The sequence below is a fragment of the Microtus pennsylvanicus genome, chromosome 4 (assembly GCF_037038515.1).
Source record: "Microtus pennsylvanicus isolate mMicPen1 chromosome 4, mMicPen1.hap1, whole genome shotgun sequence".
Lineage (NCBI taxonomy): Eukaryota > Metazoa > Chordata > Mammalia > Rodentia > Cricetidae > Microtus > Microtus pennsylvanicus.
Genome location: NC_134582.1, coordinates 18,493,560 through 18,508,780, shown reverse-complemented (window position 1 = coordinate 18,508,780; position 15,221 = coordinate 18,493,560). Strand labels below are relative to the sequence as shown.

General features: G+C 40.7%; 1 protein-coding gene across 1 annotated transcript; it reads left to right on the top strand.

Moving 5' to 3' along the window:
- Positions 1-67: 67 nt before the first annotated feature.
- Psmg2 (proteasome assembly chaperone 2) lies at positions 68-14,957 on the top strand. Its single transcript, XM_075968414.1, has 7 exons — positions 68-204; positions 3,660-3,831; positions 5,813-5,871; positions 9,907-10,025; positions 10,395-10,568; positions 13,398-13,518; positions 14,670-14,957. Exons 1-7 carry the CDS (start codon positions 148-150, stop codon positions 14,760-14,762), a joined length of 795 nt encoding a protein of 264 aa, XP_075824529.1. The 5' UTR covers positions 68-147; the 3' UTR covers positions 14,763-14,957.
- The last annotated feature ends 264 nt before the right edge of the window (positions 14,958-15,221 follow it).

The following is a 15,221-nucleotide window of genomic DNA, read 5'->3' as shown; positions in this document are numbered from 1 at the left end:
CCGCGCGCTGGAGGCCTCTTTCCGCGCTACGCTCAGGCAGAGTGCCGGCCGCCCGAAGGACCCGAAGGACCCCGGCAGGTCACGTGTTCCGCCTCCTGCGCTCAGGTCTGTGCTCGTGCTCCTGCTATTTTTCCGCCCATCGTAATCATGTTCGTTCCCTGCGGGGAGTCGGTCCCCGACCTAACGAACTTCACACTCCTGATGGTGAGTCTCCACTTGAGTTTGGCGCTGTCGCCATCCCGACCCGGGAAACGCCACCTGGTTTTAGGAGAACCGGGCTCTTGTTGCTGCTTCTGGAGGTTGTTGCTGTCAGCGCCATCAAAACTAGCCTGCTTGCTGTAGCTTTCGTTGTCTGTCGACTGTAATGTTTGTAGATTGCAGATGCGTGGCACATAAGTAGTGTGGGGAAAATCCTTAGGTTTTATCCGTGAAAGTCTCTTTTTCAGGTAATTTGGGTCAGTGCTGATCTAGACTAACTAGCTTAACTAACTAACTAACTTAGCTAACGGACAGTTGTAGAATTGTCCTGGTTTAGTCATTTTTGATACGCATTCTGTTACAGTGACTGTTAGAAGAGATGCTTGTCATCGAAGTTTACAGTGTAGTTAGAAACACATGTACATCAGTAAAAGCAATAAATAAGAAGACGGAAGGTTGTAAAAGATACAGAAATGAGATCGTGGACCGGAGGAAGGCCGAGTGCTTTGAACAAGTCTGTATTCCCAGAAGGCGTCTACAGAACATCCTGAAGGAGGGTGACCTTTCCTGAAAAAATAAACCAACCAGAACAACAAAAAGTGAGGGTTAAGGAGCTAGAGAAATGGCTCACTTATTAGAACCCGTAGGGTTCTTGCAGAGAATGGAGTTCAGTTACAGGCTCAGAGTGGCGTATAACTGCAACTCTAGGGGCCCTGACACTCTTGGGGCTCCCTCAGGTAGCTGCGCTCACATGTATATGTACTCACAGACAGACGCATCACTTAAAATTGTTTTTAAATTTTGAAGCGTTGACAGGAGAAACACAAGGGGCTTTTGATTTCTTAGACAAACCGGTGACTAAAAAGATGGGTCTAAGAGTGCCCTGAAAAATGGATACCTTTTAGGCAAAACCAAGGCACATATGCCTAGAAAACTGCAAAGAATTTAGAGTGCTATGTGGAAAGAGTAGGCTTGAGGCCCAGTGACCTAGAAGGGACCAGAGGAGAATGTAGTATTGCTATAAAAGGAGAGACAGAGATCTCTTATGTTTCAAGCAAGTAAGGCTTTACAAAGTGTTCGTTTGGGAGTGGCACCGTTACTAGGTGGTCAAGGGGGTAAGCAAGTTACTAATGAAATGATAAAGAATGCTGTTTGCTGGGGGGTCACATAACTGGGAGAAGTGGAGGTAGAGACTTGACCTCAACCTGTGGGTCAAGTCCCACCCCTTTTTGGTGTTGAACTGCCCATAAGGGCCTAAGATTATCTGAAAACACAGATGTTTATGTGACGATTCATAACAGTAACAAAATTACAAAGTAGCAGTGAAAATGATTTTAAGCCACAACATGAGGAATGGTGTAGAAGGGGGCAGCATAGGAGGGTTGAGAACCAGTGAGGTAGGGCATATGTGCTCATGTATTGGAGATAAAGTTCCTGCCTACTCTGTAGTGGACCACTGCGAGAGCATTTTAGCTTTCTAGAGGCCTGAGAAGTGGTTTGGCAATGAAGGTACTATGGCATCAAAAGTACACTTTTTTTTTTTAATTTTAAGAATTCCTATTAGGGTGGTGGTGGCACAAGCCTTTAATCCCAGCACTTTGTGAGTTCGAGACCAGCCTGGTCTACAAGAGCTAGTTCCAGGACAGGCTCCAAAACCACAGAGAAACCCTGTCTCGAAAAACAAAACAAAAACAAAAACAAAAAAAACAAAGAAAATTGTTTTGAAAGTTAAAGGGGGAGGGGCTGGAGATATGGCTCTTTAAGATGGCTGCTCTTCTTGAGGACCTGGGTTCAATTCCCAGCACCCACATGGCAGCTCACAAATGTCCGTGATTCTAGTTACAGAGGACATGACTCCAGTGGCAAAACATCAGTGCTCATAAAATTAAAAATAAATTTTGCAAAGGAATAAAAGTACTGTCGTATGTTTATATACCAGTGGGTATAATCCAGTAGTATAATAAGACTGATGGTTGTACCCAAAAGTAGCAAAATCCTTAAGGAAATTACAGGAAGTAACTAGAAGTCTGGGTCAAAATACCAGTGAGAGTGGAAAAGTAACCAGGGAAGACTGCCATTCAAAAGAATGCAATGGCTGAAAGGGTGCAGAAGATAGAGAGCCCTCAGCCATGGACTGAGGAAGGATCACAGTTGTGTTCCTTGCCTTGGGACACGTACATAGACTTTTATCTATGTTTAAAAATATAACAAACAGCTTCAGACGATGACTCAGTGAGAGCTCTTATAGCTCCATTTTGAGGAGCACTGGCACTCACATAAAAACTGTGGAACCCCAGCACCATGGAGGGCAGAGATAGAAGGATCACTGAGCCTTCCTGGTCACCAGCCTAGCTCTGGGTTCACTCAGAGATCCTGTCTCAAGGCACCAAGACAGTAACAGAGCAAGATACCCACACCCAACATTATCCACTTGTCTCCATGTATGTGTTTACAAGCACCTGTGCCCACACACCAGGAAGCTGCATATGTGACACAAAAGATATTTTTGGTGGTAAATAAAATTATTTGCATATTACATTACTATGTGTAATTAGTAAAGGAAAAGTAAGAAAATCCCTGGTTTAAGCAAACAAATAAATAAGATTGCTCTTTTGTGAAATACAAAACAGGAGAGGTTTAGGCAGAAATTTAGCTTTATATGAATTGAGTAGCCTGTGCCATAAACCCATGGCGCGTCCAGTAGATTAGAGCTTAGAACTCTTGTGCGGTAAAGGTAAATATTTGGCACCTTGAAGCCATGGGGAAGAGAGTGTGTATGTGTATGTTTGTGTTTAATGTGGGGATACAATCGTTCCGAACTCTGGAGTAAATAGTGTAGCAGGCTAACTAAAAGAAGACCAAGATTTGGTTGTTGTTCATACCTCAGCTCTTCTCCTTGCTTTTTCCCCACCTTGAAAATACTGTTAGCAACTGTGGCTCTCCCCTTTACCTTCTTCATGAAATCTGTAGCCTTTTGTCACCTAGAGTAAGCCTATTCTTTTTTTTTTTAGATTTATTTATTTATTATGTATACAACTTTCTGCCTCCATGTATGCCCACACACCAGAGGAGGGTGCCAGATCTCATTACAGATGGTTGTGAGCCACCTTGTGGTTGCTGGTAATTGAACTCAGGACCTCTGGAAGAGCAGACAGTGCTCTTAACCACTGAGCCATCTCTCCAGCCCCCAATCCTTGATCACCCTACTGAAAACAGCACACACACACATACACTGTATTCTTTCATGACACTACTGTACGTATTAAAGCTATCACAAACAAACCACTTCCTTAGTAGAATGGAAGCTCTACAAGGGCAGGAAGTTTGTTGGTTTGTTTTACTTTGTAAAAGAATCATTGTCTTGCTGTGTGCCTAAGCTTAAGCATTCGGTATTCTTGCTACCTAAACTTAAAAGTGCTGCTAATTTTGGTAATTATAGAGCATATCTTTTTTTATTTCAGCCGGCAGTATCTGTTGGAAATGTTGGCCAGCTTGCAATCGATCTGATTATTTCTACACTGAACATGTCTAAGATTGGTTATTTCTATACTGATTGCCTGGTGCCAATGGTTGGAAACAACCCTTACGCAACTGCAGAAGAAAATTCAGACGAACTCAGTATAAATACTGAAGGTATGTCTATGGCATTTTTTTCTATGTAGAGTATTTAGTTATTTGAGATACAATCTCACTATATAGCATAGGCTTTTCTGGAACTCCTGGCCCTCCTGTGAATGAACATGTCCAGCCTGAGTTCTTTTAAACTAGTAATAGACTCTAAGGAACAAAATACAGTGACACTTGAAATACTATGGTAAAACTCACTGCTCTGCTAAACTAAAACGTTAATTAGAGGCTGGAGAGATGGCTCAGTGGTAAGAATACTTGCTACTCTTCCAGAGGACCTGAATACAGTTCCCAGCACCACACCAGACTACTCAGAACCACTTTAACTCCAGCTGTGGAGGATCTGACATATTAGGTTCTCCACGGGGACTGTGTGTGTGTGTGTATACAACTAAATACTATACTGTATAAGGATTTTGTTTTATTCTCTGGATTTTTTTCTGGTGGTGGGGGCAGGTATTCTCTGTGTAGCCCTGGCTAGCCTAGAATCACTCTTTAGCCCACGATGGCCTCGAGCTCACTGAGATCCGCCTGCCTCTGCCTCCTGAGTGCTGGGATTAAAGGCATGTGCTACCATCCAGCAAATTTCTTGACTTTGAAAATTAAAATTAGACTATAAGCCAGGCTTGCTGGCATACTCCTATACTCCAGCTACATAGTGGGTGAAACAGGATGATCACTTCAACAGAATTCCAGCCAGCCTGGGCACATTTTAAGACCTGTTTGCAAAACAGTAAAGTAAAGCATCAAGACCTAAAAGGTTCTGAGTTCAATTCCCAGCAACCACATGGTGGCTCACAACCATCTGTAATGAGGTCTGGTGCCCTCTTCTGGCCTGGAGACATACACTCAAACAGAATATTGTATACATAATAAATAAATAAATATAAAAAAATAAAAAAAATAAGACCTAAAGGAAGGAGCTAAAGGACTATAGTTGGAAAGGGCGTAGCACTTAGAGCCTGTGTGTTTTGATCACTCTTCATTTCATTCATTGAGGTAGAGTCAAGTAAACCCAGAGTCCCATGGTACAGCTAGTCTGGCTAGCCAGCTTGCTGTAGGAATTGAGCTGCCATGTCCACCATGACTGTATAATACATGGTGTATCAGTGAGGGTTTTCTACAACAGAACTGATAAAAATGCATATATAATATAATATTGGAGTGGCTGACAGGGTCTGGCTGGTCCAAAAATGACTGATTCTAAAAGGCCAAGATTCCAGGAGTTATTCAGTCAGTGAAGTTAGATGCTTCAGCTGGTTTTCAGTCTATATTGGAATCCTGAAGAAGTAGGTTCTTTTTGTTTTCATTGTTTGTTTTTTGAGACAGGATTTCTCTTTGTAGCCCTGACTGTCCTGGAACTCACTCAGTTGAACAGGCTGACCTGGAACTCACAGGCCTGCCTCCCTTTGCCTCACTGCCTGGCAAAGAAGTAGTTTCTAATGCCAGCAAAGGAATACCTCAGCAACGGGATAGATTAACTTACCAGCTAAAGTGAGTGAGGGCTAACAGGCAAAAAGCAAGAGCTTCCTTTTCCATGTAGTTTTATGAGCTGCCACCAAAAGGTGCTACCCAGGTTTAGGGAGGCTCTTCCTATCTCAGATGGTCTAATCAAATCCCTCACAGGTGTGTTATAGTTGGTTCCGGATGGAGTCAGGTTGACAGACAATGCTAACCATCACATGTGGGTTCTAGTTGGTTCCGGATGGAGTCAGGTTGACAGACAATGCTAACCATCACATGTGGTTCTAGTTGGTTCCAGCTGGAGTCAGGTTGACAAACAATGCTAACCATCACATGTGGGTTCTAGGGATCCAGACTCTGGTCTTCACACTTGTACACTAGTTCTAAAGCCTTTATTTTAACTGGTGAAAATATTTAAGTGCAAAAGCTATTGTACACAAATGTTACTGATCATACTAATAATTTCAACTTAGCAACTTCTTCATTGTAGCCTATCCTGTAATTTCCTTTCTTCTCCTTGTAGTATATGCATTACCTTCACGGAACCTAGTGGTGCTTCAGTTAAGATCAATTTTCATTAAGGTTGGTATATTTACTTTTTTAAATTCATTAAAGTATAGCAACAAAACACAAAGTCAAACAAGCATTGAAAATCAAGACATAGAATCATTTCTCCTGTGTTATGTACACTTAGGAAAGTTCTGATTTTGACAAAAAGTTTATAATATTTCAGTTTTGTTACTATAATTTAATTTTGTTTTGTTTTGATTTTTTCGAGACAGGGTTTCTCTGTAGCTTTTTGGTTCCTGGTCTTCTAGACCAGGCTGGCCTCGAACTCACAGAGATCCACCTGCCTCTGCCTCCCGAGTGCTGGGATTAAAGGCGTGCGCCACCACCGCCCAGTTTATAATTTAATTTTTATACTGGAAAGAATTGTGACTTGTAAGTTTTTATTACATTCTCAATTTGGGTAGCACTGCAGAAAAATTTTGGTATATGAATTATTTATCAAAACTGCTCTAGTCGCTACTTAATTTTATAAAATTTTGTCATCACTTAAGCTTCTGTTTCGCTTCCACAAACATTTAACAGTCTGTTCCAACAGTAATACCAGTCATCTGAACCAGGTCAAATCACATCTTTTCCTCCTTGAAGCCTTCAGGTGCCTGGAGCACCTAAATGGAGCCTACTTGTTTGTTTCATGGCCGCCCAGACCCGAATAATAACACAGAAACTATATTAATTACAACACTGTTTGGCCAGTGGCTTAGGCTTCTTGTTAACTAACTTTTGCATCTTAAATTAACCCATTTCTATTAATCTGTGTATCACACGAAGTTGTGGCCTACCAGAAAGGTTCCAGGGTGTTTGTCTCCTTCAGTAGCTACATGGCCTCTCACTCACTTCTGGCCTTCTCTGTCTCTGCTTGGAATTCTTGTCTTGCTCTGTTCTTGTCTGCCATGGGCCCAAAGCAGTTTCTTTATTAACCAATGGTAATAAAACATATTCAATTCACAGCATACAGAGGGGAATCCCATATCACCTCCCCTTTTCTGTCTAAATAAAAAGGAAGATTTTGACTTTAACATAGTAAAATTACATATAACAAAACAGGTATCAAGCAAGAATTACAGTTACAATATTTATATCTACGTTGTCTTTTATCATAACAAAGGAAAACCATAACTGTCTTCCTCTCCATCAAAGACCTCAAAAGGATATATTACCTAAATTAACAGGAAGTGCATTGTAAGCAACTTTCAAAACTCTAGAATTTATAGAGACATCCCACTGCCTGGACAGTCACCCAAAGTTCTTCTGTATCATTGGGGCATCCATCTTTAGCCTACAGGCTCATAGTATCCAGCAGACTTTTCCATGAAGCAGGAAATTTGAAAGACTATTTTGCTTCTACTGGCTGTTTGTCAGTCACTTTCTTCTGCATCCTGCAGAATGTCTGGCAGATTCTTTCATGAAGCAGGAATGAAGGACTGTCTCACCTTTAGGGCAAGTTTAGCAGTCATTTTTCTATGGGTCCTGCATGTCCAGTTCGTACAATATACCATCAAACAGTCCGGGCAAGAGCAGTTTCTTGCCCAAATGGCTATCAAACTCCTAAGGAGCCTCTTCTATGCCCATCATCCTCTTAAAGTAGGTTGGTGCTGCCAGGAGCAGATGTATCTCATTGTCATGAAAAGTCCTCAATTCTTAAAACATTTTAAATGCTATATTCTGTTAGTTGTTGAAAGGTTTGAAGAATACCTATCCATCTGAATAGCTAGAAGACCTAACTAACATGACTACAAGCTTGACTATTATAGATGACTATCTATTAACCTATATTTCTTAATTATACATTACATTTTTAAATGAGCTGCACAAACACAATACCTTAATCAAGAGCAGAAATTTACATATAACAAAATTGACCTTAAATATGTATCAATAAACTAAGATCCCCAGTGCAAAGTATTTATCTCTATAGCACTCAGGGGCTTTCTGTCTCTCAAAATTAATTCTCTACAAGGACCTATGAGACTCTGCCTGGCTGTGATAAAATAATCTCTAGCCCCATGTATACATTTAGGTAGTCTCTGTGGTACACATAGCAAGAGATTGTCATAAGAACATTGCTATCCCGGGTGGTGGTGGGGCACACTTTTAATCTCAGCATCTGGGAGACAGAAGCAGGCAGAGCTCTGAGTTAAGGCCAGCCTGGTCTACAAAGCGAGTTCCAGGACTGCCAGAGCTACACAGAGAAACCCTGTCTCGAAACTCTACCCACTCCCCTTCCCACCTCCAAAAAACATTGCCATGACTGCAGAGAATTCTGGTAGCTGCCCTGCATAGCCAGCCTTCAGCCACACTGTTGCCTGTGGTAATGTTCAGACAATAAATTCACTCCCATCTCAGAGTCTCTACCTAGTATGCTTTCCTGCTAAAGACTTGCTTCTCTTTAGTATTTGCTTATCTTCCCAGACCACATCATGTCTGCTCAGCGTGTGCTCACTTCAGAAATCCTCATTACCTGCCATATCGTGTATTTATTGCTTTTCTGGTGGAGAGTAAATTAGGGTGACATTATGTCATTCCATGCCTTGCCCAGCTCCTAGGATAGTGCTTTTACATACAGAAATTCAGTCAACATTTGTTGACTGGATTATTTATTATCTTCAGGAGGTCAGAAATACACAAGGTTCTTGTTTTTGTTTTTGGAGACCAGAGTCTGTTTATGTAGTTAGAGTTAGACGCTGCCTCTCTGGTGTGCACTATCATTCCCTGTTAAGAGTTTAGTGGAAGATGGGGGGGGCACCTCTTGATCCCAACACTTGAGGCAGAGGCAGGTGGATCTCTGAATTCAAGGTCACCATGGTCTACAAAGCAAGTTCCAGGACAGCCAGAGCTACATAGTGAGACCCTGTCTTGAACAAAAAAAAAGTTTTACTGGAAAAGTTATCTGTAGCATAGTTTCTATTTTTTTTACATAAATATAATATATGTGAAAAAGAATACAAGTAAGAATTCTTCCAAGTGAAGAAATAGAATATTCTCAGCTATCCCAGAACACACAGTGACAAGGTAAATCACTATGATAGAGGGGGCCGACCCTAGAGCAGATGTCTCGTCAGTGTTCTGGGTGAGTGCCTCAGTGGCCTGCTCATTCTCTTTCTGTGTGGCATTGTTTTTAAGTGCATCATTGCACCACTCTTGCTACATTTTTTATATTTGTTTGTTGGGAGTGTGTGCGCTTTTCTTTTTGTTTTTCCAATTTTAAAAATTACTACCAGGACCTTGGTCTTACTAGGCAAACACACTTATATATTTCATCCTTAAATATCCACACAGCTTTGAGGAACAAGGACAGATACCCAAGCTCTGCTGAGTAGTAGAGCATTTTCGTAGTATGTATTTGAGGCTCAGAGTTCCATATCAGTCATGGGGGCGGGGGTGAGATTATACTAAAAACAAGGACAGTCTCGCAACCACAACATCATTCTTAACCCTGGCACTATTATTACTGACTTGGAAGTGTCATTCAGTGTATTTAGATCTTCCCAATTATTTTCAAAAATCTTCATGTTCTAGATCCAGTCAAGGCTGGCATGTTACGCTTGGCAGTTACATCTTTTAGTTGGTATTCTTAACTGTTGCCCTCATCTTTCTGTTCTTCTCAGTATTGATTTCTTTGAGAAATCAAAGCCAGATATTCTTTACTTTGTGTTCACCTGATTATTCCTTTTTTAAAAATTATTCTGCTTATCTCTACTTGTGATCATAATGCAATGAAATTTTTAATAAGAATACCTTGTATATAACTATGTAGTTGGTTATTAAGTACAATAGATTAAGTAAAGAGAAGGGAAGTTTTCCTTAGGATAGAGATCTACATTCTTCACAATTTATTTTATGATTATAAAGATACTTTAAGTCATTGATCTTTACCCTTCCTTTTCAATTTAAAAGAAGTAAGTGGATTTGAGGGTACTGATCATTTTAGTGTGTCAGTAAGTCATATTATTATCACGTGAAATTGATAGATAAATGGTTACATAGGTTATTTTTATACTCAGAACTCAATTTCTTACTTTTTTTCTACTGTCTCAATGGCTTACAAAGTATAAATCCAAGTCATTCTGTGAAAAATTGCTGGCCTGGGTGAAAAGTATCAGCTGTGCAAGGATTATTGTTCTTTCAAGCAGCCATTCATACCACTGTAATGATGTGCAACTTCGAAGGTACGTTCTTGCCATTGCTGTGATTTTTTTTTTTCCAAGGCAAGGTTTCTCTGTGTAGCTCTGGCTGTCCTGAAACTTGCTCTGTACTCTGTTGACCTGGCTGACCTTGAACTCACAAAGATCCACCTGCCTCTGCCTCCCAGATTAAAGGTGTGTGCCGCCACCACCTGGCTCAGAGTGAGTTCTTAAATATAAAAAAGACAAAATTTACCAGAAATAGAAGCTTTTATACTTTATCCCAAAGTTAATAAAGTAGTATATGAACTATTCTTACTATTCTAAGATCTGACTTGTTTGCTTCTTTGTTTTTTGAGATGGGATTCTCTGGTGTTTGTAACTTTTTAAAAAAACATAATATGATTTTTCTAGTACTCCCTTCCGGTATCTGCTTACACCTTCTATGCAAACGAGTGTTCAAAATAAAATAAATAGCCTTAACTGGCTAGAAATGGAAAAAAGTAAGTGCATTCCTGAAATGAGTGATTCTGAATTTTGTATCCGCATTCCTGGAGGTGGCATCACAAAAACACTCTATGATGAAAGGTAAGTTTGTCTCTTTGTGTCTCTTTGTCTGTGTAGCCCAAGTTGGCCTTGAACCCCTGATCCTCCTGTTTCCACTTCCCAAGTGTATGGAATCTATTTGTACTGTAGGCTGACCTTCAACTTACTTTAATAGCTCAACCTGTGATCTCCCTGTAGTTACCTCCTAAGTGCTAGAACTAAAGCATGCATCACCAGACTGATTTTCCTCTGTTCTTCTATAGTGTTTAATCCTTTACTAAACAATTACTGATGAGGAAGGACTTTTGTCATTTGCCATTTGTTTTTTGTGTGTTTTACAGCTTTTTGTTTGCCATTTCTTATGTTACTTGATGTTTTGTAGTGATAGATTTTGATTCTTTTCTCTTTTCCCTTTGTGTTGTATGTGTAGTTGTTTGTGGTTCAAAGGATTGAACTTGGGTCCTCATGAAAGAGTTTATGCATGCTTGCTCTCTGCCTCTGAAATAGACTTGTAACCTTTCTATAGAGGTTCTCTTCATGGTCACCCTGGTGGTTACACATGCACCTCCAGGTTATCCAGCTGAAACTAGCACTGCCTTCAGCTGCGTAGAAGAACTCAGTTCTAATCAGCACTGTTCAGCGTCACACATTTTGCCTTTATTCAGTGCATACCTGTTGTAATATGGGGCGGCGGGGCTACATCCCCAAAACCCCAGCCGCCTGCCCGGCTAGCTTATGCCCCGAAATAATTACACGGACACTGTATTCTTTTAAACACTGCTTTGGCCCTTTAGCTCTGGCCCTTACTGGCTAATTCTGATATCCCAATCAACCCATCTCTAACAATCTGTGAGCACCAGTCTTACCGGAAAGATTCTAGTTCAGAGCTTCATCGCGTGTGTCTGCCCAGGAGCCTGGAGCATGGCGTCTCTCCTGAGAGGAGAGCTGTCGGGTCTGACCTCACTTCCTCTTCCTCCCAGTGTTTTGTTCTGTTTACTCCTCCCACCTATCTCCTAACCAATGAGAGCCAAGCAGCTTCTTTTAATTTAACCAATGACCTTCCTCCATCATTTCCCCTTTTTCGGTTTAAACAAAAAAAGGCTTTAACTTTAACATAGCAAAATTACATATAACAAAACAGTTATCAAGTAAAAGTTACATCAGAAACATTTATACATATAACAAAATTGACCGTAAATCTCTATCAATAAAGCAAAATCTATACTAATGCAAATTATTCATGTCTATATCACATACCCACAACATGGTTTATAATTGTTTTAGACATTTGTGTACAGTTTGTTTTGATTAGTCTATGAATTATACACAAGGTGTAAATGAAAGGAAAGGTAAAAACGATCGTATTTCTTTCGGTCTTTCTTTCACGCACATTACAGGAGGCATCTGTTGACGTCCAGTACCATATGTTCTGCTCTACCCTCTGCTGGGAGGAGATGGAAATGAGCGCATCCCTGTGTTCCTCAGATAGACTTTTGTGAGCCACGGCTGCATGTGGACAAACACATCCTTTCTCTGCTAATACACAGAGGTTTCAATAAGTCTGTCTCATTGGACGTAGTGTCAGCATTCCTGTAGTCCCACACTTAGGACGCTAAGGCAAGAGGATTGAGAGTTCGAGTCTAGTCTGGGCTACCTCGCGAAACTGTCTTAGAAATAATCAATCAAGTTTGTTTGCTTTTGCAGACCCTGAAGGAACATTGTGGCTAATAACTGTAATAAGTAACCAACATGATGGTGCTTGGCACTTTGCTGTACTGTTGATGCATGGTTCACTACAGATACATTTACCTTTGCTAACCACGTAAGAAAAACAGTTCAGGGGGCTGGAGAGATGGCTCAGCGGTTAAGAGTACTAACCGCTCTTCCAAAGGTCCTGAGTTCAATTACCAGCAACCACATGGTGGCTCACAACCATCTGTAATGAGATCTGGTGTCCCCTTCTGGCCTGCAAGCATACATGGAAGGAATATTGTATACATAATAAATAAATAAATCTTTAAAAAGAAAAGAAAAACAGTTCAAAAGCTACGAGCTTAAATGACCTCCTCACAACTATAAACATAATAAATAGAGCCAGGATTCAAACAAAGGGATCTAGCATTCTGCACTTTTAGCTTTTTTAATCTCTTCACTGGCAGGGCTAATGCCCATGGTGCATGGCACATTAGATTTTATTCCTGATTGAACTTCTTCCTTGTTGTTTATGGATTTTTATGAGTTTTTTACCCCCTTCCACTGAGGTTGGGATTAAACCCAGGTCCTCAGGAATGCTACTTCTGCAAGAACTTTCCATTGAGCCAGATCTCTAGCCCCTTCTGTTTTTTGTTTTGAAAACATTTAAAATTTCTCTCCCAAAAACTGTATGAGCTTTTCAGTTTGTTTTTCTGGAACAATTTATTTATATTTTGATGTTTCATTTTTCATTTCCCTTTTTTTTTTTTTTTGACACAGGGTTTCTCTGTAGATTTGGGGCCTGTCCTGGAACTAGCTCTTGTACACCAGGTTGGCCTCAAACTCACAGAGATCTGCCTGCCTCTGCCTCCCAAGCACTGTGTTTAAAGGTGTACATCACCACTGCATGGCTCAAAGTAGGCTTTTGAAGTAGATCAGAACACATTTCATGTTGGTTTTCCCTGAGAATGAGAATGAGGCACACACTGGCATATTTCCCCGGCTCCTCGGAAGCAGAACATATGGGGCGATAGGAAGTAAAAATAAATCTTTCTTACAAAGTGGTGTCTTTTCTTTGTCTAACATGAGGCATGCTAACTTAACTATAAAGATTCACACACTACAATAAGCATCTCATATCAGGAGAAAACACTGAATTGTTCTTCTTATTTCTTGTAGCTGTTCTAAAGAAATCCAAATGGCAGTTCTGCTGAAATTCGTTTCAGAAGGGGACAATATCCCAGATGCAGTCAGTCTTGTCGAGTATCTTAATGAATGGCTTCAAATAGTCAAACCGTCTGTAAGTCTCTGATCTGACTCGGTCTGTGTTCATTAACTTGCATTTTATGTGTAAGTAGACTAAAGAGATGGAAGTTTGTTCAGTAAATAAACATCTTTACATAATTTATTTTGAGCCAAACTTGAGAATAAGGGAGGACAGTTAACTGATGTGTTATCTCATTGTTTGATTAAGGCAGATTTCCAGACAGGAAAGCCCTACATTCCTCAATGTGCTCACTGTTCATGTCACAGTATTTGTGACAACACCTTTTTGTTTTGTGGTTTTGTTTGGTTGGTAGGTTTACTTTCTGGTACAGGTTCTCTCTATGTAGCTCTGGTTGTTCTGAAGCTTGAACTCTGCCTCCCAGTGCTGGATTAAAGGTGTGTGCTCCAAGTGCTGTCCCAGGCAGCTTCTTATAATAATAAATCAGAATTCTGTGCAGCTCAGTGCTGTAGGAAAAGTAGTGTTGCTGTGGCCATGTGAGCAGTACCATGGCTGTTGAATATACTATAAGTGACATATCTTTTCCTGTCGTGGAGTGAATGCTATACTCTCTTAGTTAGGGTTTCTATTGCTGTGACGGAAAAGACTTGGGGAGGAATGGGTTTGTTTGGCTTACATTTCGACATTGCTGTTCATTACTGAAGAAAGAATAGGAACTCAAACAGGGCAGGAACCTGGGGGTGGAAGCTAATGCAGAGGCCATGGAGGGGAGCTGCTTACTGGCTTGCTTTCCCTGGCTTGCCCAGCCTGCTTTCTTATAGAACCCACTACCACCAGGCCAGGGAGGGCACCACCCACAATGGGTTGGGCCCTTTCTCATTGCTCACTAGTTGAGAAAATGCCTGACAGATGGATCTCTTCGAGGCATTTCCTCAGCTGAGGATCCCTCCTCTCTGATGACCCTAGCTTGTGTCAAGTTGACACAAAATTAGCCAGTACATATACTCAGAGAAATGAGCCTGTAGGCCTTACAAAGAGGGATGTTGCACACCTTTAATCCCAGCACTCAGGTGGGAAGCAGGGAATATATTTGAGATGAAGGTTAGAAACATTATTTTATCTAATTATGTACAAAACTTGTTGCTTTAGCTACAAGTGTCAGGACCAAAGGAGATCTCTGAGTGGCTATATTAAAGATAAAACTGTCTTTTACTGTTCTGTTACAGAGTAACAACCCCACAGCATGTGCCTTGCCATGGAAGATTCCCAGCTCTTGGCGTCTCCTCTTCGGCAGTGGCCTTCCTCCTGCACTGTTTTGATCAGTTTTGAGCCTTCTCCCTCATCCCAAAGAAATCATAAAATGAGCTGCTGGATATATGCTATACAGAAATGTATACTTTCGGGGATATGTTAGAAATAGTTTTCACAGAAAAACCTCAAAGAGGTTCTAGTTGATATACCTGATGTATACAGTAAATGTAAATTTTGTACAATAAAGCTTTATTTCCTAAGCAGTTTGTCTGAAAAGTATCCCTTTTTAAATCAGTGCTGTGTACTAACTTCTTGTTTCTACTGTGATAAATTATCACAAGCCTAGTGGAATGGAGCCATGAGTTTATTTTGTAGTCTACAGGGCTGCAGTCCAGCTGGTATCAGAGCTGTTTTTCTGCAGGATAACTGTTACAGTGATGTCTGACTGAAACTAGGAGGAAGAAAGGCTACTTTCTTGTTAGACTGAGCAGTCCTTTTTATCCTTGTTGTTGTTTTTGAATCCAGTT

Coding starts and splice junctions, on each gene's coding strand:
- Psmg2 (XM_075968414.1), top strand. CDS start 148: ATGTTCGTTCCCTGCGGGGAGTCGGTCCCCGACCTAACGAACTTCACA. Junction 205..3,659: donor CGAACTTCACACTCCTGATG/GTGAGTCTCCAC, acceptor TTTTTATTTCAG/CCGGCAGTATCTGTTGGAAA. Junction 3,832..5,812: donor ACTCAGTATAAATACTGAAG/GTATGTCTATGG, acceptor TTCTCCTTGTAG/TATATGCATTACCTTCACGG.